Here is a 25,065-nt window from a genome sequence, read left to right on the forward strand (position 1 = left end):
CTTTAGAGAATCTTCTCAAAACACGTGAAAGTTCGTGGGACATTCATGAAATTAACCCTTTTATTTATTTATCAACCCGCAGACAACTCACTCATAAATGTATCATGACATGATGACTTTTGTTTTTAATGTAGTTTTTTAGTAAAAGGAGATGCTGAAATGCTAATGGTTCATCTTGGACAGAACATATATATATATATATATATATATAGAATCCCTATGCTATTCACGTTGGGCATTTTTGAGCAAGTTTTTTTTGTAGGAGATTATAAATGTACTCCTTTATTTATGTAATTTGAATTTCACTAGCTATTTTGGTGCATCATAATCACCTGCGTTTGCAGAAGGAGGATGAAGAAGGTGACGATTGCAAGAAGTTTAAGACCCTTAGCCATATTTTTCACTCATTTCATGTACTAAATAGAATGAGGCCTAGGGGCTTTTATAGCATCTGTTATTGGATGTTTGGAGCGTTTCATTAGGATCAATCGGAGGATCTACGTCATCAATTATAACTTCTTTTTTTAATGAAACTATGATTCAGGCCAAAGCAAAAGACAAAGTTTGATCACTTGTACCTCTCATTTTCCTTTATATATATACACATTAATTTTTTTCTATATTGTAGAAATTTGATTACAACCTTAATATTATCTTTACCATATCAAAAATATATTTTTCCTGGAAAAATATTAAAATAAAAGTAAACCAATAAATGGAATGTCAAATTTTGTTTATTAAGAATATTAAATACAGCTAGGGACGATTTGATTGATAATATCCAATCTGATTAAAGAGACCCCATAACATGTTGAAAGAGGATCAAGATCCCCTCAAATTTCTTTCAAATTTGATATTCTCTTATTATTAAATCCTAGCCATACTTTACATCTAACAATCCACAACGTGTCATTTGTCACACAAAATAAATACTAAATTTAATGAAATTTTAATGCCTCAATGAATTATTGAGAGAAAATAAATTTTCATTAACTTTAGCAATTATTTTGTGTGACAGCTAGCACATTATAGATTGTTAGATGTAAAGCATAACTAGGATTTAATAATAAGGGAATCTTAAATTTGAAAGAAATTTGAGGGGATCCTAATCCACACTAGACCATTAAATACATATTTTCAATATGATTGGTGGTAATGTGGCACAATTATGAGTTATGTCAACTTGTCGTCAAAATTATGTCAACATACTTCCAAAATAAATCTCATAATAATAGACGCAATAAATACCTACTTTCGCTAAAAACCCCAAAACTCACATTCTCGCTCACTATTGGTTTTTCTGAGGCAAGAGGGCATCCAAATAAAGTAAAAAGGCATAAATGATCAACATATAGGCTCTCATGCACCTACAAGATAAGCGAAGGTGTCGACTTTCAATTGCATGGAATTGGCATCGAATGTTCGAGGCACACATCAAACGATCATTAGGGTTTTTGAACATCGAACAATCCAACTTTTTGTTGATTGTTCAGCCCTTGCAAAAAATTATAAAAGTCCAAAATCTCTCACTTAGAGCCTGTTTGGAATTGTGTTTGAGAAATATAGCTTTTAAGTCAAAAATCATTTTTGGGCAAAAGCTTCATTTTTAAGCTTTTGCCAAAAGTGCGGTTTGGTCATTTTTAGGTTTTTAGACCCTTAAAAGCGCTTTTAATATTTTTTATCAAACGAGTACTCTTTTTTTTTTTTTTCAAACGGATTTGAGTGTTAAAAGCACTTTTAAACACTTCAAACGCAATCCCAAACAGACCCTTAATCTAATCCTAATATCCTCGAGTTTTAATTAAGGTACTCCGTACTCTTACCTTCGATTAATATTTTGGGGTGTTACACATTGAGGGCATTCAATCCCCATATGACAAATTGCTCAAAGTTATCATAAGAATGAGGGGCTATTGGAATGGTAGGGCTGCCATGCCCCAACAGCCCATGCCAAAAGCCTAAAAAGGGGGAGACCCAAACCCAGTCCCATAAAAGAAGACAGAGGGATGAGCATTGCCAAAAAAGGCAACCCTCATAAGGAAAAAGGTCCCATTATTAATGATACAATAAGACCATGAGAAATGATAAAAATAATTATTTCAATCATCTCTGTATACCGAAATGGTGAATCTACTATTAAATTTTTGTGGGATCTACATAAGTCCACAAATTTAATAGTGAATCTATTAGATTTGTAAGAAGAGGTGGTTGAAAGATAGGTGATAAAATGATGTGTACCATGCCTCTAAGCCCACATGCGTAGGAGGGGAAAGAACAACAGCCAAACAAGTTGCTTAAGGAAATGTCCCACTAAAGGCAAGGATTCATTGGTTCCACAAGGAAGGAAAACGTCAAAGAAAACCCAGCATCAAAAGTGATGTTGCCACCACCAATGGCGTGTCACTTTGACTCTTGGCTTTCTTACAGGTTTTCTGTGTCGAGGATGCTTGGTGTATGTAATAAGAAAAGGTAAACCAATAAATGGAATGCAAAAGTTTGTTTATTAAGAATATTAAATATAGAGACAAATTGATCAATAATATCAAATCAGATTAGAGGGACCCTATAACAAGTTGAAGTTTTGATCGAACGCTTCATTCTCGAGTTTCGTTTGATTGAAGATGTGCGTCATGTCTCATATTAAAACCCGAGAACTTCGTTTGTAAGTTCGTTCGATCAAAAATGATGCATGTGCATCATGTCTTCATACTGAAACCCGCAAGCTTCATTTGTAATTTCGTTCCTAATTTGTTCATTAAATTGATGCAATTTTTTGAACCCTAAAGTGTCACCTCATCTTAACACATGGCAAGGGGGGACCCTCCAAGCCCCCTTTGTTAGTGAGAGGATCAATCCTCAGGGGTCAGAAACCTTAAGGATCGAATGAGATTTTTGTTGGGAAAATTGATAATTAATTGGCAACCAATTTTCCACCAGCCCTTTATGCAAAAGACAAGTTTGGAAAGAAAACACATGAGAACACACACCAATCACACACATACACAAAGAATTTATGTGGTTCGGCAATATGCCTACGTAAATGGGGCGTGATCTGGTATCCTTCTTTACTATTGAGAAATATTGAGTACAACGATACAAGCCTGAACCGCTCAAGTTTAATATCCCATACCCAAGCCCTTAACCCCTTATACACCCCACTCAACTGTCTCTCTCAATACCTAATAAAGAAACACTCCCTACACTTTGTAAATGCCACAAAGTGCTCTCACCAATTTGGATTTTCCGGATCCCCCTTAACCAAGGATTGCATGTCCTTTTATAAAGGTTTAATCACGAAAAAATAGGAGAAACAATTCTAATACAATTGCTGCTGGAAAAACGAAACCATCATGAATACAAAGTCTTTTCCATGATGAAGATAAGCATTGCAGCCCACATGTTTATCCACACACGTTTTCTCCAAAAATCCAATTCCAAGTTGTTCTTGGACTCCTTTTAAAACTAACATTATCCTCTTATAGATAAATATGACTTGAGCCCACCAACTTGAATATTGATATTTTCCAGCAATTATCTTCACACTTATTGACAATTTGAGCCATTATCAACAATCTCCACCTTGGTGAAAATTTGGCAACCTCCACTTGAGACCTCAGGTTCGCATCTTAACCGATGCCCATCCCCACGCCCTGGGATGTCGTACAAAACACTGTCTACACCAACAGTAATAATTCTACAAGAATTATCATGCTCCACCATAAAGAGCACATGCACTTAGAATTAAACCATTCCAAGAATTTTTATTTTCAGCACATGTCGAAAAAATCCTGCTGAAAAATATGGTGCAACTTCCATGTTTGGTTCCCCCGGAAGTTCATCAGCCATCGACACCCTTTTCCACCACATACCCAACATCAAAAAACCAAACCAATGTCTCGTATGCAAATGTGGACCCGCTAATAGAACACATCCATTATCCTGACATTTTTAGAGGTGATGCCAAATGATGTACATGCCCTTATCAAAGAGCATCATCATAATCATCTCTCATTGCAGCTAGAGAAACACTATTAGCGTTTTTGGAGCAATCTACCGAACCTACTCCTCTCAACGTTTTGTGTAACCCAGATTAGATGTCCTTGACTTGTATTTGCCACAAGCCAAAGTTCATTCTCCCGTCGAACCTTTCAATCCCAAACTTCAAGGACCGCATTTCTTCTTAACGAGTAGAAATCCGTAACCAAGCTCTGATACCAATTGTTGGGAAAATTGATAATTAATTGGCAACCAATTTTCCACCAGCCCTTTATGTGAAAGACAAGTTTGGAAAGAAAACACACGAGAACACACACCAATCACACACGTACACAAAGAGTTTACGTGATTCAGCAATATGCCTACGTCCACGGGGCGTGATCTGGTCTCCTTCTTTACTATTGAGAAATATTGAGTACAATGGTACAAGCCTGAACCGCTCAAGTTTAATATCTCAAACCCAAGCCCTTTACCCCTTGTACACCCCACTCAACTGTCCCTCTCAAATACCTAGTAAAGAAAAACTTTCTACACTTTGTAAATGCCACAAAGTGCTCTCAACAATTTGAATTTTCCAGATCCCCTTAACCAAGGATTGCATGTCCTTTTATAAAGGTTTAATCACGAAAAAATAGGAGAAACAATTCTAATACAATTGCTGCTGGGAAAACGAAACCATCATGAATACAAAGTCTTTTCCATGATGAAGATAAGCATTGCAGCCCACATGTTTATCTATATACGTTTTCTCCGAAAATTCAATTCCAAGTTGTTCTTTGACTCCTTTTAAAACTAACATTATCCTCTTATAGATAAATATGACTTGAGTCCACTAACTTAAATATTAATATTTTTCAGCAATTATCTTCACACTTGTTGACAATTTGAGCCATTATCAACAATTTTAAGGTTTTCTAAAGGCTTAGTGCAGTCGTAACTTCTTCATATTCATCATTAACCTGCTCTCAATCAATTTGCACCAATTATAACATATTGAGAGGTTGTCAGTGTGCCAGGGTGAAGAAAGAGTTGTCGTTTCGTCATTTTGAAAGTAGTTGTGAGTTTGTAAGCCCTAGAAGGTTAGTGTGATGATTTGTTATTTGTTGCAGAATTGTTTATTGTGAGCGAATTGTCTAAATTCTACATCTTAAATTGGTATCAAAGCGATGTACGTACGTACACTTCGTTTGGATTTATCTCCCGAGTATAATCCTTGACCCCAATTATCAACGGCTCAATCACATTATTTGTTGTGCTCCCTACTTTAATGGGAATGGAACGAGATATGCCACAGTTCAAATGACATCGGGTCAAACACAGTAAATTTTCTTCGAGTTAGTGTCACATCAGTACTCCACGCAAAAATTGACACTTAAAGATTCCTTTTTGGTAATTAAAAAAACACAGTAGCCCATTTAATTGCAATCTAACACGAAACATTAAAATGTGCGTCAAATCAGTCAATTATATATGTTTGTGACAAGATCCTAATGGTCCATCTCGAATTGTGATTTGTTCTTGACTTGACACTTAGAGATGCTTTGTTGTTTGAACGACACGTTCCACCATACGAATTACATTCTAGCATCTTCTTGTTAAGTAGTATAATTCCATCATTCCAAGCATGAACTATAATTTTCTCCCGGGTGTTACACTAGTGATTGCATGCAACTGATGACATTGCCATTTTAGCAATTGTGGCAATAGAGCAATACTATGTTTCATACATAATACAATATATATATAGTACATGAGATATAGCCGATCAATAAAGACCTTAAACACTTTAGTAGACAACATTAATTGTTTTTTAATGTAAACCAAAAAAGACAAGATATTTTTGTTCTCCTACTGAAGCTATAGAACGTTGTCGTCCCAACTGCAACGCATTTTTCAGTAGTTGGGATTTAGCATTTCTCCCAGCAGATGCATGCATAAGCAACAGAACCAGTAACACATTTTCCATTAATTGCTTGCTTCTTCTCCTTGCAAAACCTGTCACATTTCGCCGAGTTGAAGCGGGAGTTACAGTACTTGGCGGTTGGATGCTTACAGACTGGATCTTCATAATCATCTCCTTCCGAGTGCTGTTATCATACAAACAGATCGTCAGAGAGAGATCAGAAGAATGTGCACTAAATATGCAGAAACTGGAAAATATTACACATATATATGCTAGCTTCTTGTTATATATATATATATATATATATATATATATATATATATCCTTAGAAACAAATATGAGCTACACCTACTCACCTGCGTTTGCAGAAGGAGGATGAAGACAGTGACGATTGCAACAAGTTTAAGAGCTTTTGCCATTTTTGTCACTTACTTAATATATTGTGCTCAATAGAATGAGGCCTCGGGGCTTTCTTTAGTGACACAAAACAATTGGTTTAACTACTTACTAAGCTACGGCATTCTTTATATATAATAACCCTTTTTTTTTTTTGGTTTTTTAAAGAAACTACCATTTAGGCCAAAGCAAGAAACAGATCGCTTGGGTTGTTTACCCTTCAGCTCATTTGCTTTTTTTTTTTTTTTTTTTTTTTAAAAAAAAAAAAAAAAAAAAACATTAATTTTCATTGTATTATAGAAATTTGATTACAACCTTAATTAACCTTATAACATTTCGATTCAGAAAATGTATTTTTCTAGAAAATATTAAGGGAAAATTACACTTTACCCTCTTAAAGTTGGCAGGGATTTTCAATTCAACCTCCAAAGTTTTAATTTTTGCAATCTACCCCCACAAAGTTTCAATTTTTTTCAATTCAGCCATTCCGTCGGTCAAAGTCGTTATGACTAACGGAACAGTAATCACGTGCGTTGCACGTGATCACTTATGCCTTTTCGTACCCAAAATGCCCCCCATCCCAACAAACTCTCACTCCTCTGTTTGCCGACAACGACCTAGCTCGCAGCTCTGATTTCCACTCCATCTCGTCGTACACGAAAGCTAGGATGTAGCATAACTGGGGCTACTTGGAAGGAACGAAGGCTCACCGCCATTCATCTGTTCTCCATAGATGTGCTTCCTTAGCTCTCCAGTGAAGAGGTCTACTTTGGTGAAACCCGATACTTTTGGCCACGCTGCTTCAGCGACGGCAAGAGGCGGGTTCTAGGCGAGGAGGAGCGCGCTGTTGAGAACGTCTACATCAAGGTCTTCTATTGTTTGGTGAGAAAATGAAGAAAGCGCTAGGAAAAAAAAATGGAGAAGTGAAGAAATTAAATCGATTACAATCAGGTCCAATCAATTAAATCGATTCTAGTCCACCAATGGATTAAATTGATTCCAGTCTACCAATAAAAAAAAAATTGAACAAATTTATGTTGATTTAATTAAATCAATTCCATTTTTTTTTTCCATCAACCAATCAAAGCGATTCCAGTCCAACATATTAAGCGGACCTCTGTTTGGATGCTGAGAAAACTTGGAGAAGTGAAGAAATTTTGATATTGAATGCTTACTTTTTTTTCTTTTTTTTTTTTTTAATCTGAGCGGCTTTGAACATCATAACCCACCTTGTGGTTCTCGGGGATGAAGGAGATCGACTGATCGTAAAGTTCAAGATCAACATTGAACCCATCTGTTTTGCTTCACAGATGAAGCCTGCAAATTGCAAGCAACTGGTGGAGGCTTAGTCTCTCAAAACCGCATGTTTATGTTGAGAAGGTTATGAGAAGAATTGCAAAAAGGCCTAGCTTCACATATTGACCTTCCTGTTCTCAAAACCTGTATCAAAACAGGTGAGGGTAGTTTTTGGTAATTGATTTGATGAGGGTGGGGACATTTTGGGGAAAAAAAGGCAACAGTGATCACGTGCGTCGAACGTGACCACTGTTCCGTCAGTCAAAACGGATTAGACTGACGGAATGACTGAATTGAAAAAAATTGAAACTTTGTGAGGGTGAATTGCAAAAATTGAAACTTTGGAGGTCGAATTGAAAATCGCTGTCAACTTTAGGGGGTAAAGTGTAATTTTCCCAAATATTAAACTAAAAGTAAACCAATATATAAGTGGAATGTCGAAAGATGGGCTTTGATGCGAAATGGGTGGGGCTTGTAATGTCTTGTGTTACTAGTGTCAATTATTCAATAATTATCAATGGGGAACCCGTTGGTCTCATCCGTCCTTCTAGAGGGATTAGACAAGGGGATCCAATTTCGCCTTACCTTTTCTTGCTTTGTGCAGAGGTCCTCAGTTTTAAATTCCAACAGGCTGCTTTAAATGGAAGGCTTAAGGGAGTCCCTACTTCCCAAAGGGGCCCTAAGATTAATCATTTATTTTTTGCAGACGACTGCCTAATTTTCTATAAGGCTAATTTGCAAGATTGGGCCTTTTTGTCAGAAATTCTAGAAGATTATGAGGCCGTCTCAGGGCAACGTTTGAATAAAGAGAAGACTGCTGTTTTTTTCAGCAGAAATACTAGCAGGGAAGATCGGCTGAAAATCCAGAATTTGTCCGGGATACCCGCTTCGCAGCGTTTTGACACTTATTTGGGGCTCCCAGCTTTGGTGGGAAAATCAAGGACTAGAGAGTTTCATAAGATTAAGGAGAGAGTGAATAAACATGTCAATGATTGGAAAGCAAAATTCCTTTCACAAGCAGGAAATGAGATTCTAATTAAAGCTGTGATACAGGCAATACCTGCTTATAGTATGAGCATTTTTTTGCTGCCCAAAACACTATGTAGTGAGTTAAATGGAATCATGCAGAAGTTTTGGTGGGGACACAAGGATAATGTGAAGAAGATACACTGGATGAGCTGGGAGAAAATTGGGAGATCAAAAGCTAACGGAGGTATGGGATTTAGAGACCTTATCTGTTTTAATATGGCCCTTTTAGCCAAGCAAGGATGGAGGATTATCCAAAATCCTGATAGCCTGGTGGGGCACATTTTAAAAGCCAAATATTTTAGCCGAAGTTCATTATTGGAAGCAAAAATTGGTAGCAGGCCGTCCTTTGCGTGGAGAAGTTTATTGGCTGCTACTGTTTTGTTGAGGGAAGGGATGATTTGGCGGATAGGGAACGGGCAGAGTGTCAATATCTGGGGGTCTAAATGGATCCCTAAGCCTATATCCTTTAAAGTTCAGTCTCCATGCTTATCTTTGGCAAGTGATGAGAAAGTTGCAGCCCTAATGGACCCACATTCAAGGGGCTGGAATGTTCCTCTGATACAATCTCTGTTTGAAAAAGAAGAGGCAGAAATTATATGCAATATCCCTCTCAGCAGATTTGACTGTCAGGATAAAATGGTCTGGAGAGCAACGCCATCGGGAATATTTATTGTCAGAAGCGCTTATTTTTTGGAGCAAGAAAGAATTCACGGTGAGGAGGGCGCGAGCTCAGAAGGCAACGGCTGGAATTTTTTCTGGAAATTGATATGGGGCCTTCCAATCCCAAATTCCACGAAAGTCTTCCTATGGAGGGCGTGTAGTAATCTGCTCCCAACCAGAGATAATCTTCTGCGGAGGGGAATGGACCTGGAGGTGGGGTGTTTTCTGTGCAGTCAAGAGACCGAAACAATACTCCACGTGTTGTGGGAGTGTCCAGCTGCACGGGATGTTTGGGGGGTGTGTGATAGGAAAATCCAGAAAATGGGGAGTCTGGGTACAGATTTAAGAGAGATATTGGTGAAGCTTTCGGAGAGGTGCAGTTCTGAAGAGATGGGATTAATTGCAACAATAGCCCAATGCATTTGGAAAAGGAGAAATAACGTTTTGCATGGAGGTATCTTTATACACCCAAACCGGTTGACCCATGAAGCAAAGGAGACCCACGAGATGTTCCTGGAAGCAAATCAGAAGCAGGACAGGTTAAATGAATTTTTACGTGAAACAGGGGTGGATGCGGAAGTCTGGAGGTGTCCACCACCTGGGTTCTACAAAATTAATTGGGATGTAGGTATGGATGAGAGGAATAATCAGTTGGGTGTTGGGGTGCTTATAAGAGACTCCTTTGGAGAGGTCATCGCAGCAAGGAGCATGACAATCCAGACTAAACAACCACCAGTTATAGGGGAAGCCATGGGAGCAGTTTATGCAGCAGAGTTTGGACGTGACACAGGTGTTCAAGATGTAATTTTGGAAGGGGATTCTCTGATTGTGGTTAAAGCGCTTCAAGCTGAGACTGAAGACTTGAGTCCTTACGGACACCTCATAGATGATGCTAGAATGCTTCTACGACATTTTCGAACGGCTCAAGTCAGACATGTGAAGAGAAATTCTAATAAAGCTGCCCATGGTTTAGCTAAAGAAGCAGTTAGAAAGTGTATTGATAATATATGGATGGAGGAGATGCCTCCATGTATTTCTGATATACTTGCTATAGAGCGTGCAGCTCTTGTAATTTAGAGTTTTGAAGCTCTGGTTTTTCTCATTAATGATAAATTCTCAACATTTTTCAAAAAGAATATTTTACATATAGGGACAAATTTATCGATAATATCAAACATTCTGATTAGACGGATCCTATAACAAGTTGAAAGAGCACTTGAGTGTTAGATACATGCATCAAAACATCTTCGATTAGACTAACAAACATTTTTGTTTGTTAGAATATAAATTAAATAATTAAATTCATTATATCTTAACTATTAGTTTAGACCTTTCGAATAATTAGTAATTTAGCATTGCATCAGATCAGATGTTCTGAGTTTGAGCTCACACGTAAGAGTGAATATTCGAATTTTAATTAAATGATTAATTCACACAGGGCCGGCCCAACCGCTAAGCGAGTTAGGCCGGCGCCTAGAGCCCCAAATTTTTAGGGCCCAAAATATTTTTTAATAAGGCCAAAAAAAATTTGCATAAAGGCCCTCAACATGCTTTAAGAAAAATATTTTTATTTGTTTATAATATCAAGGCCCCAACATGCTTTCTTGAGGCCTTCAACCTGCTCCTGCTTTAAAAAAACAATATATATATAATATGGAGGCCTTCTGCACAACAACCACGAGGGCCTCAACACTCAACATGTTTTTTAAAAAATAATATTATTTCTTTATAATATCGAGGCCCTCTATAAAATAAGAACGAAAAAAAAAATCTGAGAATCCCACAGATTTGTCTGTTGTAGTTATTTTGCAGAAATCCAACCCCTAAAAAAAAGATTAAAATGTTCAACTTTTCACATTTCAAAAAGGTTAAAATGGTTATTTTGCAATCTACAAAAATGTTGAAAGACAAAAATAAGCCTGTTTAATTTAAGTATAAAGAACAGAGAGTAAAGGCAAAATGGTAATTTTAGTCTCAAAAAAAAAAATCATTAAGTGCGGAATCGCTTATTAGGTAAAGATCTTCTGCCATATTAAAATGAATATTATTTAATTAATATTTAAATATTAAAAAAATAAGGCCCAATTTTAAAGTTTTGCCTTAGGCCCCTAAATACATTGAGCCGGCTGCCGACCCTGCATAAACCATAGCTCCTCACCCCTAAATATAGTGACAAGTAGTGAATGTCTAAGTTTTGCAGAGATAGATAAAATGAGGTATACCAAAAGATCTATAAGAATTTTGAAATTTACATTTGTGGTTTCAGAAATTTGATATTGACATGTGCGGTTTAAGGATCTTGATATATTCTATAGAATTTAATGGTTTTGAGGTGGAATTCATAAAAATCTTTGAGGTAATTCTTAGAATTTGAGGTGTTAAGTCTTATGTGATTGAGATAAACGATATTGAAGTGACGTTTAAAGTTTTGAAGATGAATTGATGCTCATAGGTTGTGAATAATAGTTAAAAGTATTGAGGCGTTAGTAGATATTGTATTAATGTATTATGATAATTTTAGTTTCATACCAAAGCCTTAGTTAGAATTTTCTTCACTAGGTAGAGATGATGGATTATTATTCTGAACGTAATTTGAAGTATAGAGCTAAAAGTTGGAAGACAGTATAACACTTACAGCCAGGGACGGAGCCAGCCAAAATTTTTTTTCAGTTCTTTAGAAATTTTTTTATTAAAAAAAATTATTTTAGTTGTTTTTTATAAAATAAAGACTACCGTAAGGGCCAAAAAAAAGTGAGCATTTGAAAGTAATGGCCAAAAAATGGACATTTGAAAGTAATGGCCAAAAATAAAAAAACTTAATGGGTATGGCCCAAAAAAAATTAAGAATAGGGCCAAAAGTTTTTATTGGACATGGCCAAAAGATCTAAAAATAGGGCCAATTTTTTTTTTTGGCCCAAATAACTAAACTTAAAACTTTAGTTTATTTATTTATTTTTTTTTTTTTACTTATAATTTTTTTTTTCCTTATTTTGGGGGGGACCATGGCCTACCCTTGTCCCCCCCTCCCTCCGTCTCTGCTTACAGCTCGCATGTTTTATGAATTTTTTTTGGAAGACAGTATAACACTTACAACTCCCATTTTTTAAAATTGGGGAGGAGATTATTTGTCTTTTGCTTAACTCTGCAGCCCACATCTTTTGACTAATTTGAAAAATTTTAGCTGTTGCCAAATGGAACCTAAATTGAGTTTACCAAGGTAAACAACAAATGCTATTTAAAGTGCCCACACACACATATATGTATGCCTATATAAACATATGAGAAAGGTAAATTATTTTATGCTCGGTATATCACATAATAGATAGGAGTGGAATTTAATTATGACTTGATACAAATATAACCATTACAAGAATGAAATGTGACTCTCATAAATTGATTATCTGGTACATGATGCATTTTATTGGATCCTGAAAATACAGATTTACTATATAGGCAAGAAAGGACATGGGTAAGTTTTCAAGCTGGAAGTTTCAAAATACCCATGGTATATATTCTCCCTATTAGGTCTTGCAACGTCAAGAAAAGAAAAAAGAGAAATTAATAGTCCTGCTATGCCTTATTTTTTATGCTTTTTTTTTTGGGTATATTTTTCTCTTATTCTTTTGGTTAATCTTGAACTTTTTGTGGGTATTGATTTTTGGGTTTGTTTGAGAGCTCCATATTTAATGAATGTTTGCTATGAAATATGTGTAAGTACTCACCGATATATATTTTGATAAATTATTTATGATTAACATTCTTTGTATGAGATACTAACTTGTTATTTAACGTACAAGAGAGGATGAAGGAACTGATACCCACTGACCTGACATTGACGTCGAGTGTGACTGAACGAACGGTATGGTGGACACCTAATGACGCATATGCTCAAGCGCACGAAAATAAGCCTGAGTACGTTGACAAGGTCCGACAGGTGGGTCTGAATGTTCTACCAGTGCGAGGCAGCATATATTCGTACTATACACCGTCCCAGGCACGGTCTCAGAATCCTGGGAGCTCCTCATTCTCACAGATGACAGATAAGATTAGAGAACTTGAAGAGGAGCAGACACAACAAAGACGTGCGATGGATGAGATGACCAAACAGATTGAAGAACAAAAAATTCAGATAGCAGAGAAAGATGCCATCTTTGAGGCCCATTTCCGCCAACTTGAGGTCATGCTCGCGTCGACCTCTGGATCTGCGCCCCACAGAGGTAATGATATATTTTGTGTTGTTTTTCTTATTCTTCGGTTAACATGACTATAGCCCGCATCGATCACTTTAACTGTTAGAAACCCCTATTCTTCACAAAAGTCACAGTTAGCAACGCTTTCTTACCGTGGTTCATTTTAGAACTAACATATATTTGCATCACTGTATATCTGTGTTTTGAACTTTTTTTATTAATTATCATTAGTTCATAACTCATTTGCAGGTAATACAGATTAAGCGTTGGGGGATGACTATGTTGACTTGGGCTGAGCATGTCGTTTCTCATCACTGTTTGTTGAGTTTTATATATATTTTGTTACTATTTGTTGATGTATATAGTTAGATCGAACTATATGTTTGTTGAGACTAATTGGAACTTATTGTAGTAGATAGAACAAAGATAGTTTGATTGTATATTTGTTTTGCCTTATGTTGGAACGTATTTTCGATCTATATGTGTTGGAATGTAGTATATGTAGTATATGTGTTGCCTTGTGTTGTGTTGGAACATAGTATATGTGTTAGAATTTTGTTTAATTAATTTGTGTTGGAATTTCATATGTATTAAATGTATTGGAAATTTGATATGTATTGGTGGATATATATTTGATATGTATTGGATATTGGATATATATTGGATATGTATTGGATATTGGATTTGTATTGGATATTGGAATGGATATTGAATATATTGGATATTAGATATATTGGATATATATTGAATGTATTGGATATCAGGTTAATACGTAAATCTAGGTATAAACCCGAATAATATAAAAAAAATATTTAATTGAAAAAAAAAAATGATTTTTGACGTGTCAAACGGAGTGACATGTCAAAAAATTTCTCCAAAATTTTTGACCTGGCAGAAAAATTTTCTAACGTGGTAATTTTCACCACGTCAAAAATTTCTTGACGTGGTATTTTCAGCACGTCAAAAATTTTTGACGTAGCAAAAGAAAAAATTTTTGACGTGGCATTTTCTGCCATGTCAAAAAATTTTGACGTGGTGAAAATGCCACGTCAAAAACTTGGATTTTTTTACACCCCCTTTAACCGTTAAGACACGTCAAAATGCACACGTCAAAGGGGTTTCTGACGTGTCAATACCATTGACACGTCAGAAACTCCTAGTCAAAAAATTACTCAATTTTTGTAGTGCCTCCTTTCTTCTTTCCTTCGTATTCACAACATCTTCCTTTGTTCCTTGTTTTGAGGCTTTCTCTTGCTTCTTACTTCTTCTGGTTTATTCTCTCTTCACTTAAAACTGATTGTGTGGTTCTATTGGTATTTGGTTTTATGTTATTCAGGAAAAACATAATTTTAGGAAAAAATTACTTGTATTAACATTTTTATTGCAGAAAAGTTGGTACTATAATAGACTGTCGTGTATAGGTAATATTTTTACTTTTTGTTTTCCTTCTTGGTTCTCAGCAGCCAAACATAGGTGTACCTAAAGCAAAACTTTAGTGAAAAATGGCCTCAGATCCGAAGGTTGACATTCTTGAAGAAGTCACAAAGCACAACAGCACCAAAGATTCTTGGCTTATTATTTATAGGAAGGTCATATTTTTATCGGGAACTTTTATCTTTTCTCAGTTAGTGTTCTTTTCTCTTTTCTCTGAATGGTCTTATACATGTAGATTACACCTTATTTCTTTAGATCCATCACACGTATGGTTTGTTGAACATGTTCGTTCATTATTAAGTCTACAGAAACAGAAGAAAGATTTGGTGATTCATTAAATTCGCACATAAGAAAGATTTCATTCATTCAATTCGTACATAAAAAAGATTTGGTCATTCATTCAATTTGTTAAACCACTCTGAAGGTAGATAAAACACTACATAGAAACATAGGTCAGCACAAAAATGAATTTATATAAAAAAGATAAAAGTTCAATAAAGATAAAGCTTCTAAAAGTAGACTTACTGAAGGTACATAGCCTTTTTCTATTCGTTAAACCACTTTGAAACAGATGCTCTTGGTCTGTATAAATTATTTTTGCAGATTTTAAGATATTTTAGATAATTAAATCGCAATTGACTCAAAATAAGTAACATAAGTAAAAAAATGGAAAAAAGTTTTAAAAAGTAACTTACTGAAGTTTATAGATTTTTCTTTCACAACTTGCTTTAAACTTGGAAATGTTTTGTAATGATTCCCACTACACTTATTTCAGAAGCTCGAAGGTTGCTTAAAACATCATCTGATTCCATATCAAACAAGAACAATAAATGACGGTTTTCGCAATTCTCGAGCACCATCCTTGTTTTACGACTTTTTTTCCAGACATCTTTATGGCTTGGGCATTGGCAAACAAGGTCATTAAGGCAAAGACTTCTGCATCTCTAGCCTTAAAGAAAGAAAACCAAAATGAAAATGAAAATGAAAAGGTAAAAGGAAAATCAGATCGGCCAAACTGCTTCAGAAGCTCGAAGGTTGTTTAAAACATCGTTTGAATCCATATCAGACAAGAACAATAAATGACGGCATTTGCAATTCTCAAGCACCATCCCTGCTTTACGACTTTTTTCCAAAAATCACTTGAGCGTTGGCAGATAGGGTCATTAAGAGACTTCTGCACCTCCTACGAGTAGAGCTAGGGGTGGGCAAATTAATCGTTACCATTTAACCGGCCGTCTACCGGCTTCGACCGAACCGATATAAACCGTAGCCGATATGCCGATATCCTTATCGGTTAAAAAAAGTATACCGGGATTCGGTCCGGTCCGGTTAAGCGGTTCTTATCGGTTAACCAATTTAACCGATAAGAAACCGATTTTTTTTTTCTTTTTTTTTTATTTAAAATTCTAGTCCCAAAACGGCGCCGTTTAGTCTTTTAGAGAGGTTTCCAAATTCCCACAAGTGACACAGGTTTCCGAATTTGTGTAATGGTGTTGCCCATGACTTATTTTCCTTTTGCTAAGTGACTTTAATTAGTTAATACTTTGTTTATTATTCATTAATGAATTTTATTTTAATTTGGGTTTGAGTAGGTTTGATGTTTTTTTTTTTAAGTGATGGCATTTGATGGGATTTCTTTGCCTTTGGTAAAAGCATTTTTCATTAACTAGTTTTGCTAGTCTAATTAGCATTCATTATGTTAATTAGTACATTTGCTTTAGAAAAATGTATTTTATAATATTAAAAAAAAAAAAAAAAGTTGAAGTGGATCAATATAAAAAAGCTTCAATTTTTAGCCCAAAAAACAAATATTTGGTCCCTAAAACAACTCATTTTTAATAAGTTATTTTAGCCCAACAAAAAGTATTTGGGCTCTCAAAAGTCAAAAAAAACTTATTTTTGGTTTTTGGCCCAACAAAATAAATCAATATAAAGCTCTCGGTTAAATCGGTTAACCGGTTTAACCGGACCGTTTAACCGTGTACCGTTTTAACCAAAATTATCGGTTAAAATTCTTATTGGTTCGGTATCGGTTAATAAACCGTTTAACCGAAAATTATCGGTTAATAACCGATAAGGTCCTTAACCGGACCGTTTTGATCGATACCCAGGCCTAAGTAGAGCCCCAGCATGGCAGCGTGGCATAAATATTTTGGCTCAAGGAGCAAATCCGGATTTCAAGGTTGTCATTTTTTATTTATTTCTTTATGATCAAAATTCTAAGAATTACCTCAAAGATTTTTATGAATTCCACCTCAAAACCATTAAATTCTATAGAATATATCAAGATCCTTAAACTGCACATGTCAATATCAAATTTCTTAAATCAAAAATGTAAATTTCAAAATTCTTATAGATCTTTTGATATACCTCATTTCATCTACCTGCAAAACTTAGGCATTCACTACTTGTCACTATGAAATCCTCATTCATAAATCCATACTTTACAACCTCAATTATAGTACTATTATTGTCACCAACAAATCTTAACCATGATCAAAAACTCATCTAAACTCTTTTTTCACCAAATCAGTTACTAACATTCGATCATTTCACAACCTAAATCCATAAAACCATAATACAATTATTAAATTATAATCAATAATCTTTTCTAAATCTTTGAGATACCTTAAAATATATTTTTATCGATCGATACTCAAGAAAGTTGCCGATAATCCAAATGAGTAGATACTACACATCACAACCTATCTTTCATTTTTTAAAAAAAAAATATATCCATCTATATCCCCAATTTGACTGTAATACTAAAATCCTCAAAATTATTACACTAAATTGATTTTTTTTTTAAAAGGTGATAACATAACAAACAAAAAATATTAATCATTAGAAAAATACTCATGGATCATTTATTAGAGACCACAAAAATACAAACTCTACTTGGTTGGAACGTGGCTACCCAATACTTTTTTTTTTTTTTTGGGGTCAAAAATCTACGTAAGTAACGTAACCTTATAACCATTGCTATTGCTATGATATAGGAGGGATACTGGAAGTGGATTCCTTCGGCTAATTTGCCAATTTCAGCCCAATTCAAGTATCTCTCTAGCTACCACTATGTTTGCCTGTTTGTACATGCTTGTTTACCCTTTTTGTACATGGAACTGTGGGTAGTAATCTTGGTGTATGAAATGTACAGATTCTCGGAGGTGGCTTATCTTCTAGAAGTGTGTTGGCTTGAAATAGGAGGTAGAATTGAGACAAAAATCTTGTCACCAAACACAAGATATGGCGCATACCTCATCTACACCATTAAGGGTAATTTCCATCTGCTTTACATCCCAGCAAAGGTGTCCATTAGATTTGAAAATGAGAATGAAGGTAATGGTACCATTGCTTATTTGCAACCAGATACACCAGAGGGAGTTGATGGACAAGTTCCACGAAGGAGAGAGGACATGTGGTTTGAGATTGAGATTGGGGAATTCTTCAATGGCAAAGTTGATAGCCTGGTGGAGATGCACTTGATTTGTACTGCCGGTGACTGGAAATCTGGCCTTGTTGTCCATGGCATTGAGCATCGGCCAAAATAAGAAATGTAAGAGAAATAGTTTTGCAATTTATGGGCTGGCTTTTCCTTTTGTCTTTGGTAGGGTAGTTTAATTATACTCGATAAGATGCTGTGTGTTGTTTTGCTTTGTGTCCAAAGCTTACGTTCAATGAAGTTCGATAGATTAAGATGAATTGCAATTTAAGATTTATTATTATTATTATTATTTTCATATCTATAAAAATTAATTTTTATTCACATCATAGAAAATATAAAATAATTTTCTAAAAATTTGAGTTCATCTGACGAAGGTATGGCAAACTCCAGCAATTTAAAATTAAAAATCTCAAATCCTAAAAATTATTTTTACTATTTAAATATTATTTTAATAATATTTTATAATATTTTAACACCGGCGTACTTACTGTTGAAGCACGCCGGTAGCACTTAGAATAAATAAATAAAAACTTAATAAATTATGATGGTTCACAAATTTATCAAACTTCTTCTTAATAAGATTGTTTATGGGCGGATTGGCGCTCTTTACAAGCCATGTGCCTGTTGAATTTTTTAATTAATTTGTGTTTTCACATCACATCACATGGAGTCAACCGATCTGAAACATCCAAAACTAGACGCGAAGGATTAAGGCATTGTCCAGTAAACTAACACAAGCCCAGCACAATTTATTCCCAAACTGAAGAAAAAAAGAGGAAAGGAAATGGATGTTACTGCACTGCCGGAAGAGTGCCTCGCCACCATAATTTCCTTCACATCCCCTCGCGATGCTTGCAGGAATTCGCTAGCGTCCCGGAGCTTCGGATCAGCCGCAGGTTCGGATCTCGTGTGGGACAGGTTTCTGCCACCGGATTATCAGCAGATCATTTCTGAATCGGTTTCTTCGGGATCATCGTCATCATCGTCCTTGAATAACTTATCCAAGAAGGATCTTTATTTCCATCTTTGCCACAATCCCATCCTCATCGGCAACGGTAACCTGGTGAGCAAGAGTCACTAGCTGCTCATGTTTACTAGTTTCGTATTGATTTTGCTTTGAGAAATAAATACTCTTGTCATAGGAGGGGGATGCTAGGCTGTTTCACTGTTAGTTAAGCGGTACGGATCCCGAGATTGATAAATAAAAAAATCTTTTTAATCTGAAATGATTATTTTGGAATGTTTTAATAAGTAATGAAAAACTTTTACAAAAAGCCCAAATCGCCCCTAAGTCCACAGGCAATATACAAAGAAAATATGCTCCGAATATCTATTATTAGCTAAGTCCAATTTAGTAATTAGGGAAGATAAATGTTACTCACCATTATTAGGAGTCCATTTCCTAGCATTTTGTTTGTTCTTTTATATTTTCTTTAGCTTTTGCCCTTTTTTTAAAAAAAAGAACAAGTGAATGTGAATGTGCTTAATTGACAAGAATGTTAAGAGATTGACGCTTGATAATGCTAAATAGTATTTCTAATTAGGGAAAGTACAAATACTCTCATATATTTCTATTGTTAATGTTCTCCAAAACTACCAATTGTGTCAATTTTTCCTTAAAAGTGCAAACAAAATGTCAATATTCCCAATAAGGTAAAAAATAGGCTTTATAATTTTTTTGTAATTATAAAAAATATATATATATATATTTTTTTTTATAAAAGTAATCTAAAAATTGTTTTAAAATCGGCCACCTCTTGGCTGAATGGAAGTGATTTAGCCATCCCTTAGGATTAGCCTAAATAATCAATAAAATGGTAGTTTAAGGGAGTATATATACTTTTTCTAAATAAGACAATGTTTCTGAACAAACTTGGATGACTTTTAATGGCTGGGTGGAGTTTGTGTAATACTTGTCCCACTTTTAACATTCCTTTGCCTAAATGAAATGGGGAAGATCATTTTCCAATAAAGTGATGATTTCATTGATTTGGCGGCTTACTATTTTCCAGAAAGGTTATTACTTAATGATTTTCTCTATGTCACTATCCATGCTGGCTTGATCTTGCTTGGTTTGGGGTTCCTTAAGAGAGAATCATAATAACATGAAAGTCGACATGCATTTGAGATCTTCTTAGTGCCCCGTTTTAAAATGTTTTTTGTTATTAAAATTGAAACCTGAGAGGTACAGCAATTCCGATATATTTTTTAACGATAATTTCGAATGCTATTTTTCTTCTAGAAGTTCCAAATGTACAGTTTGTCACATGCTAATAATTTGTCACCTAGGTCCGTTTTGTTTATCTGTTTCAAATCGCACTGTTTGAAAAAATAGTGATTTTAAAATACATTTCATTTCATGAAATGTGATTTCTAAGAACAAAATAGGCATTTGTGAAAACGTAATTTTAGTATGCAAAATCGTAAAAACGGACTTTTAGTTTAATAATTGCTTGAATGTTGTTAGTATGAAATCCAGTGGTAGCACATCCGGTTGGACTCATGTCTCATTAACTTCTAGTCACTAGTTTGAATCTTTCCTCATTTCTTTTCTCTTAGAATCACTCACTCAAAAAAAAGTGTGGTTCGTATGTTTGATTTTATTAAAATTGCCTAAATTTTATCAAACTGAGAATCTTTGTGATGTACTTCTGACTTTTTTTTTGTCACTAAACAGAGCTTCGGAATAGATAAATTAACTGGGAAAAAGTGTTACATGCTGGGAGCGAGGGAGTTACATATAGTCTGGTCAAACATGAAGGTGTACTGGGAGTGGTTTTCTTCAGCTGAGTCTCCAGTTTTACCCCAGTCCAGGTCTCTCTCTACCGCTCTGTTTGCGTGTTAATTTGTGCATGCACATATATATATATATATGCATGCTTATTTATCCTTTTTTACATGGCAACAGTGGGGATAATATTACTGGTGTATGAAATGTGCAGATTCTCTGAGGTGGCTCTTCTAAAAGCGGTTTCGTTTGACATACGAGGTAGAATTGAGACTAATATCTTGTCCCCAAATACAACATATGGGGCATACTTCGTATACACATTAATTGCAGATAGTTTCTCTCAACTTCACCACCCAGTGAATGTGTCCGTTAGACTTGAAAATGAGAATGAAGGTAATGCTACCCATGCTTATTTGCGAGCAGATACACCAGAAGGACAGGATGGACGACTTCCACGCAGGAGAGAGGACAGGTGGTTTGAGATTGAAATTGGGGAATTCTTCAATGGCCAAGTTGATAGCGTGGCGGACATGCACGTGCTGGAGAATAAGGGCTATGTCTGACAGTATGGCCTTGTGGTCCATGGCATTGAGCTTCGGCCAAAATAGGATAGGTAAGAGAAATGGTTTTTGCAATTTATGGATTGGTATTTCTCTTTTGTCTTGGTAGGGTAGTTTATACTCTATAAGATGTTCAATGAAGTTATGTTGATTATGATGAAGTCAGTTCCCTCTCCAACCATGCTTCTTGCACGCACAAAATGTTTTTGAAGTCTGATGATTTTGAAATGATTCTTCCTTAGAAGTCGAAGGCTTGAGAGTTGAAACAATCCATATGTTAAATCACCAAAAATCCCAAAAGCTTAAGTTGATAGGAAGAGGTAAATTTAATCACTTAATCAACACTTTAACACTCCCCCTCATGTGTGGGCTCAAACTCCCTTTTATTAGATGAGGTCCAACACATGGAATATTTAATTTAAATGAGGACGATTTGACGGAGTCAAGGTTCGATTCTAGGACCTTTGGCTCTGATACCATTTTAAATCACCAGTTATCTTAAAAATTTAAATTGATAGGAAGAGGTAAATTTAATCACTTAATCAACACTTTAACACCATAGCCTATAAGAAAGTCTTACCCCTGCCCTTGGCTATTAGTTAGGAATACTATCAACACAGCCAAAAGGCTGAAGGAGTTGCAAGCCAACATTCCAACACTTGCTTTTCCCAACGAGTAAATCTGTCTGCAAAAATAGCACAATGAGAACTGATTTTACTTGCTAAAACTTTCCAACGTGTACCTAGTCATTCTAATTGCTAAAATAGTAAAATTATCATTTCATTTAGTTGATATATAAGATAATATTGATTATTTCAGACATTCTATTAAACAAATTACAGGTAATTGTTAAGGCTCCTTTTGTTTCGGTGTAAAATGTTTTCAGTTGAAAATATTTTAAAAAAAAAAACTGGCCATTTTTCGTTGTTTGTTAGCAAACTAAAGAGCAATTTGTCAGACTCAGAGCAACAAATTTTTGACGATAACACTTAGAAAATTTTCAAGCAAGTTCTATATAAGTGTACACAAGAACTAATCTATTTAAAATTTTCTGCAGGAAAATTCTGTATTCAGTGCAAGGCCAACATCTGCTGTATTTGCATAAAGGTATTGTTGGTTTATAAGAGGACAACAGTTTTTAAAAGATCAAGTAAAGGTATTGTAATTATGAACGTTTACATGTTGTATCATGATATACATGTGAAACCTTTATTATTTGTGTTCTTATGAATTCTGACTAGTTAAGATCCATGGCTTCTTTGCTAAATTATTGGGGACCGGCAAGAACGAAATCAATCTAAAATTGCAATCCTAAATAGATTAGCATCTAAGAAATTGTAGATTCTCAAATTATGAAATTTATGCCATTTTTTAAGCATCAAAATGTTTTAGACAATGACATATTATTTAAAAAGTGGCTTGTTACATTTGAGAATTAAGTATGTTTTCATCAGGTTCTTGCTTTTTATGTGGTAAAAAAGGTTGAGCAAAAAAATTGTTTTTTGGATTTATGAAGAAAAAGTGTCTCGAAAACAGTTTTTTCTTTTTTAAATAAAAAAAACATTTTACAAGGGAAAGTTTTTCTGGCTATTTCGATAATATGTGACTTTTTGATAAGTGACATGTTTCAAGCGTTTTAAAGCTTGGATAGAGTTATATAGTGTCATGCAAAGTGGTATCTTGTCTTAAAGTTAAATGACCATAACTTATGAAACTAAATTGTGTTAAAGACAAACGGTTAAAAATAAATCAATGAATAGTAAAAGATTTTATTGACTAACCGTAGAAAAAATCAATGGCACTTGCAAAGCTTTTAATGACCAAATGGCTTTTTTTTTTTTTACATGTCCACACAAGAGGAATAGGGGGACTCGAATTAATGATCTCTACTGGCCGGATGGGGGTGGCCGAAACCACCCCCAATGGTGGTTGGGGGTGGTTTCAGCCACCCCCTTGGCTCCAAGGGGGTGGCGAGTTGCCTCATCTGGCCAGATGGGGGTGGCCAAGCCACCCCCATGGCCAAAGGGGATGGCCAAGAGCCACCCCCAACTTTTTTTCTTTTTTTTTAAATACATTTTTTTAAAAAAAAAATTAATAAATAAATTTTAAGTATGTGCCACGTGTCAATACTTGATTGGTCCACGTAGACTTCCGTTAAGTCAACTGACAGAATGACTAATTTTGTCTATTATTAAAACCACAAGGACCTTCTGTGATAAAAATCAAACCCTAAGAGGAAAAAAATAAAGCAACAAAACCCTAGGGGGGTATGAAGTATTTAACCCTTTAATTTATGAAATAAAATATCTTTTATCAAAAAAAAAAAAAAAAAGGATTCTTTCCAGTACACAGATCTTCCATGCGAATTATATTCAATATTTCGAAGCATAAAAGATCCAAGAAAAGGATGAAATCTTTCCATATTCTATGCATAGCACGTCTCTTTGCATTTACTAGCTAAATAATTTTTTTTTTTTTTTTTTCCTTAGCAAATAAGGAAAGAGGCACAAGGATTAAAACATTGAAAATGGGGTGAACTCCCTTATAACAAACCCAAAATAAAAATTACAGTGCAAAACATAAAAGTAAAAAGTAAGAAATTGGTCATGACCTGGTCCTCTCAATAAGGGCGGTAAAAAGCAATTTAAATACCAAAACAGAATAAACGGGTAAGGGCATCAACTCTACCAAAACACTTCTAAAGTAAAGGCAACCACCAAGAGGAGGCTGCCGAAGAAAAGGCATCATAAAAAGTATGCATGATGTAACTCCATACAAGTTACTTGAATATTAATTTTAGTGCCTGAATGTAATTCCCAAGTATGACTAATCTAGAATTATATGCTTTTTCTTTTATGAGCAAATCATTAAGATTCCAAATTCCTTTCATTTTTGAAATTATACATTTTTATCCTACAATACTAATGTGACAGTTCCAATCAATCTTTATATCAATTGATGTAAAAAAAAATCCAAATGTTGGTTGAGACTGCCACAACGTCAACCTTGTAAGGTATTTTTAGGATAAAAATGTTTTTATATATAGCATTACTCTTTAATACATATATCAAAGTTTTGGCATAAGAAAAAATTAATAGAAATATGTATGGTATATTACAGATGTTAAGGTAGAAGATTGGTAGACGTCTTTCCTATATCCTCCTTATGTCTCGATCTCCAAAATTGACGTAGCTTTTAAATCATCCTCCTAACTTGATCTAATTAATTGTGATTTTAAAAGCTGCATTAGTTTTGAAGGATATGAAGAGAATGTCCGGCATCACTCTTCCAAGGCATTTTAAATAAGAGAAAATCTGAAAGTATTAATTAAATAATTAAATTTACTATTTCTTATAAGATTAAGCCTTTGAGAACACTCGTAACAGCCACATGTTTAGACATTTTGCGAGTAATTCATACCAAAA

At 34.9% G+C, this 25,065-nt stretch overlaps 1 protein-coding gene and 1 pseudogene across 2 annotated transcripts; both read left to right on the plus strand.

Moving 5' to 3' along the window:
* Positions 1 to 13,082: 13,082 nt before the first annotated feature.
* LOC132178350 (uncharacterized) lies at positions 13,083 to 18,455 on the plus strand. Its single transcript, XM_088515687.1, has 3 exons — positions 13,083 to 13,497; positions 15,790 to 15,893; positions 17,904 to 18,455. Exons 1-3 carry the CDS (start codon positions 13,083 to 13,085, stop codon positions 18,453 to 18,455), a joined length of 1,071 nt encoding a protein of 356 aa, XP_088371813.1.
* Positions 18,456 to 19,115: 660 nt separating this feature from the next.
* LOC132180013 (putative F-box protein PP2-B12) lies at positions 19,116 to 22,785 on the plus strand (annotated as a pseudogene). The gene is made up of 4 exons (XR_015911975.1): positions 19,116 to 19,412; positions 21,027 to 21,163; positions 21,292 to 21,693; positions 22,698 to 22,785. The product of XR_015911975.1 is annotated as a putative F-box protein PP2-B12 (transcript).
* Positions 22,786 to 25,065: the final 2,280 nt, after the last annotated feature.

This window comes from Corylus avellana, chromosome 4 (genome assembly GCF_965113065.1).
Source record: "Corylus avellana chromosome 4, dhCorAvel1.hap1.2, whole genome shotgun sequence".
In the NCBI taxonomy this organism is placed as follows: domain Eukaryota; kingdom Viridiplantae; phylum Streptophyta; class Magnoliopsida; order Fagales; family Betulaceae; genus Corylus; species Corylus avellana.

What these genes read in the sequence shown, in the direction of transcription:
- LOC132178350 (XM_088515687.1), top strand. Translation starts at nt 13,083, where the DNA reads ATGAAGGAACTGATACCCACTGACCTGACATTGACGTCGAGTGTGACT. An exon ending in TGGATCTGCGCCCCACAGAG is followed by an intron (nt 13,498 to 15,789) that starts GTAATGATATAT and finishes CTTTTTTTCCAG; the next exon opens with ACATCTTTATGGCTTGGGCA. An exon ending in ATGAAAATGAAAATGAAAAG is followed by an intron (nt 15,894 to 17,903) that starts GTAAAAGGAAAA and finishes GCTATGATATAG; the next exon opens with GAGGGATACTGGAAGTGGAT.